Here is a 3,652-nt window from a genome sequence, read left to right as displayed (position 1 = left end):
GCATCGGCTGCGACGGAGCGGTTGTACTCGGTCCACGACTTTTGCACCTCGACTAGAGACATGAGCTCGCGTTTCTCGAGATTGGCAGCCAGAGCCTCGAAGCAGAACAGGCAGTGCACGGTGGAGGCCATGGTGACGTGGGTGGGCTTGGTCGTGTCGCTTATTGCGGCGGGGGGATCAAAGTGAATCTCGCAAGGTCGAAAAGACCAATATCGTGAATTTTGAAGCGACGACGACGCAAGCCAACCCCGTATATGCCGGGAGACTCGGGGGGATGAAGTCTGGATGTGTAGCTCAGAGGGAAGGGATGAAGGAGGGGCAGGAGGGGCAGCCCCAAAGAAGCATATGGGGGTGGGGCTGGCAGAGCCATCAAGGTGGTGCGGGGCAGAGCGGGCTTTGCTGGCAAGGCGATGTCAAGATCTTGGGAATCGCCCCACCTGACGGCACCCCGACGGTATTCTTGTTCTTGTTAGTTGGGCGAGTTGTGAGAAGAGAAGATCAGGTTGATGAAAGTTCTTCGCCTACGCTTGTAATCGTCATTGAAGGGAATAGATGGAGCAGCTACAAATGAATATTAAGTGCTTGATTACCTTAGATATCCCGCTTTTCTTTACAGTTCGGCTATAGAGTACTTCCCTTTAAAGCAGCCGAAAATACCAAGCATCGAGACGGCATTTCGATATCCCTAAATGTCCAGACTTGCGAGAGCTGTTTTGAGGCAAAGTTTGTTTACTTGGGGAAATCAGGCCATCATGATGGCATGTGATGCTCAGCTCGTCCAAAGTTCCAGAACTCGATGATCGGAGTCTGGTCCGGTGGTATTGCCGGCTTCTGCCAGCTGCTGCCAGCTGTCAAGCCACAAGCATCATCGCCGCCCATTTGTTTCACCTTTTCTCCTCCCATATCGTCGCTCTCCCAACTACAAACACTCATGGACCGAATGGTTGCCACTGGCGCGTCATGTTTCGCGGGAAGAGATAGGCCGTTCTGGACTTCAAGGATCCTGCGACACGGAAGTGGAGATCCGCTCTCGACTTCTCAAACACCAAGGACGGGTTTGCGCCTTCCGAATGCACTTGCTCACCGAAGCGCGGCTCTTTCCAATGCAACCTCTCGACCAAGCCACTCTCCCGGTTTCATCCCCCTGCCCCAAAAGCTTCGCTCGCCTTGGTCCCGCCCATAGACCTCTCTAGACCTTTCGTCCCAAAAATTTAAGCTCGTTTTGCCTGCCAGGGGCATTCAAGCTTAACGGCGGCCCCGTAACATTCAGCGCTACATCGTGGGTAAGCGGCTGACGTTGCGTATGCTGGAAGCCCAGATACTGCGCCCTGCTGTCTCAGATGGACGTCGGTTTGAGTGAAAGTTCACTTCCTGCTTCTTTGCCTCATCGAAACACCGGGGTAGATTGAAACCCCAGGATCTTGGAAGACGTTCCTGGCCAACCTTGACAGGGCTATCGAAGCTGGGAAGTGATCATCTCTTTTGGTATGCGTTCCTGAAACGTCTCTTGTCTATCAGGCATTGCGGATCCTGATCGTCGAGGTGGCGCTTGAGCAGTCAAGTACTTAATGCCTTCTTACTTGGCTCATCCCGTACTCTTCCATGCATCAACGCCTTTCTTTCCAACTCCTCTCTTTCCACATTCAGCCCACAGTCTTTGCTCGTCGCCGGCCGACACATTCGTTTCTTTCCTCGCACATCTTCATCACTCCGAAGCTACCCCGTACGCATATTAATTAGTCAACATGAAGTTCACCATCGCCACCGTTCTTGCTTTCGCCACCATGGCCCTTGCCTACCCGGCGGTAGACCGTGATGGTTTGTTTCCGACGGCACGAAATTGAGGTGAACTCTGACTAACCTTTTCCTCAGCGCCCGTCAAGCGCCAGAACGCCGTGACGGTCGACGTCTCGCAGCCGGCCATGTCGGACCAGACTGGGAATGTCATCGCATTTGATTCCACGAAGGTCTACCAAGACGCGGCCGCCAAGGGTATCTGATCGGCCATCGCCACCCTACAAGATGAGGCACAGCCCACGCCGATTTCAGCCGTTGCTCAGCAATGCCGGCTCATGGACGCGGCGCTCGGAATCATACGATGACCACATTCATCAGTCTGTGGCTGCGATAATCAATGGCAATATTTGGGAGGAGTTTAGACTGCGGCCAGTCTTGGCTGGAAGGCCGGACTCGGTCATTTCTGGTTGGATAGTGTTCGGGAATAGGATACAGGGAGCGTTGGGAGCGCTGGTTTATCAATATATGTTCTATCCACGACAATGTGTCGTGTTGTTTTCTGGCCACCACCAGATCCGGGGAAGCTCGGTATCCCCCCTGCTCGTGCTCCCTCCGTCCCTGACCATTGGATGGTAGAAGGCATCGTCCCATGTCCTTACTCACCATCCCTTGCACAAACCACTGTGTAAGCTTACATTTGTGTTTGTAAGTGTATATATAACCCTAACCCTCAATCTTCAACTCGCACTTTCACCACCGCACTGTGAGACCTCGGAGCTTTCGGAGTGGAGACCAACAAACAGAAATAGCTGCAGTTGGCCGGGGCTCAGCTCACGACGACCCCACATATTGACCAATATGCATGGGGTTGACAGCCAGCTTCTGCCCTTTGGGTGTTGGCGCCTGAAGAGCTGAAGGATTTCTGCATGCCAGCTCTTCGGGGCCCTGTTGTGGGCGCCACTTTTCTTTTCGTCTGACGATGGGGCTTAAAATCGGACGAGTCCCCGGATTCTTGTATTTTGGGGGATTCCTCACTTTGATGATCCGGGCCGTCCCTTCTACCCTGCCGCAGCGATAAGTTCAGACCTGCGCCACGCGAGCGCGTTGACTGGACGGTTGGTTGTTGTTGTTGAGTTGGACTGTTGGAGTTCTGGATGAAATACGAATAGTGCCCAGCGACTTCACCCCACTTCAACCCGAGCACAATATGGCCTCGTCGCTCGACCTCGACCAGGTGCTCTACGCACGCGCAGGATGGCGCAAGGCCATCTTGATCCCGCTATGGATCTTCCAGGTCACAGTGTTACTGGGCCTGATGGGCATCTTTGCGTACCGTCTGGCCGAGACATTTGAGCATTATGAGGAACACGACAAGTTGGGCGAGATGCCCATCGTCGAGGTTGTGTACGTTGCCAGCCGTCTTGCCTGTCCGCGATTCCCGGGCGAACTTCTGCTAACATAACTACCTACTTTGTGCATACAGCTGGGAAGCCACCAACGTCGGTTTCAACCTCATCGCACTGCTCCTCAACATCCTCGAAATCGCTCGCAAGGCCACCGAGCGGCTGACGCCTTTCACCATGGTCTGCACCCACGTCATCAAGCTCACCCTAGCTTTCGCCGTGCTCGCCCTCGACATCGTCGCCTACCTACAACGCATCGACGGGCACTACTCGACCATCGGCCTCTCGCTCGACTGCGGTCTACTGTACTTACCCCTTCCCCCCTCAACCACGCCACCTTACACGCATCCTAACTAACCCCTCCCCCTCCCCTCCAGCGCCGCAACGCTCATCACATTCACCTACTCACTCATCACCTACCGCCGCCTCCTCAAATACGACGAATACTACCTCACCGCCAACTGCGCAGGCCGAGGCTTCGTTGCCGGCACTCAAGGCCTCCAGCTCTGGCC

General features: G+C 54.6%; 3 protein-coding genes across 3 annotated transcripts in view; 2 read left to right on the top strand and 1 right to left on the bottom strand.

The window, feature by feature from the left end:
• The window catches only part of CHGG_09713 (uncharacterized protein), a gene marked incomplete at both ends in the record, with an annotated part of 837 nt that extends 706 nt beyond the window's left edge, over positions 1–131 (bottom strand). The window contains one exon of the mRNA XM_001227639.1: positions 15–131. Within this exon, the coding sequence (XP_001227640.1) occupies positions 15–131 (117 nt within the window). The remainder of the gene's footprint in view (positions 1–14) is intronic.
• Positions 132–1,784: 1,653 nt separating this feature from the next.
• Positions 1,785–2,000, top strand: CHGG_09712 (uncharacterized protein; the record flags this gene model as incomplete). The annotated part of the gene is made up of 2 exons (XM_001227638.1): positions 1,785–1,818; positions 1,873–2,000. 2 exons carry the CDS (start codon positions 1,785–1,787, stop codon positions 1,998–2,000), a joined length of 162 nt encoding a protein of 53 aa, XP_001227639.1.
• A 944-nt stretch (positions 2,001–2,944) lies between these two features.
• On the top strand, positions 2,945–3,497 carry CHGG_09711 (uncharacterized protein; the record flags this gene model as incomplete). The annotated part of the gene is made up of 2 exons (XM_001227637.1): positions 2,945–3,141; positions 3,221–3,497. The coding sequence occupies 2 exons, from the start codon at positions 2,945–2,947 to the stop codon at positions 3,495–3,497; spliced, it is 474 nt and encodes a 157-aa protein (XP_001227638.1).
• Between the last annotated feature and the right edge of the window lie 155 nt (positions 3,498–3,652).

The sequence above is a fragment of the Chaetomium globosum genome, genomic scaffold (genome assembly GCF_000143365.1).
Source record: "Chaetomium globosum CBS 148.51 scaffold_7 genomic scaffold, whole genome shotgun sequence".
NCBI lineage: Eukaryota > Fungi > Ascomycota > Sordariomycetes > Sordariales > Chaetomiaceae > Chaetomium > Chaetomium globosum.
Note: the sequence above shows the minus strand (reverse complement) of the source record. Positions and strands in the feature narration are given on the sequence as shown.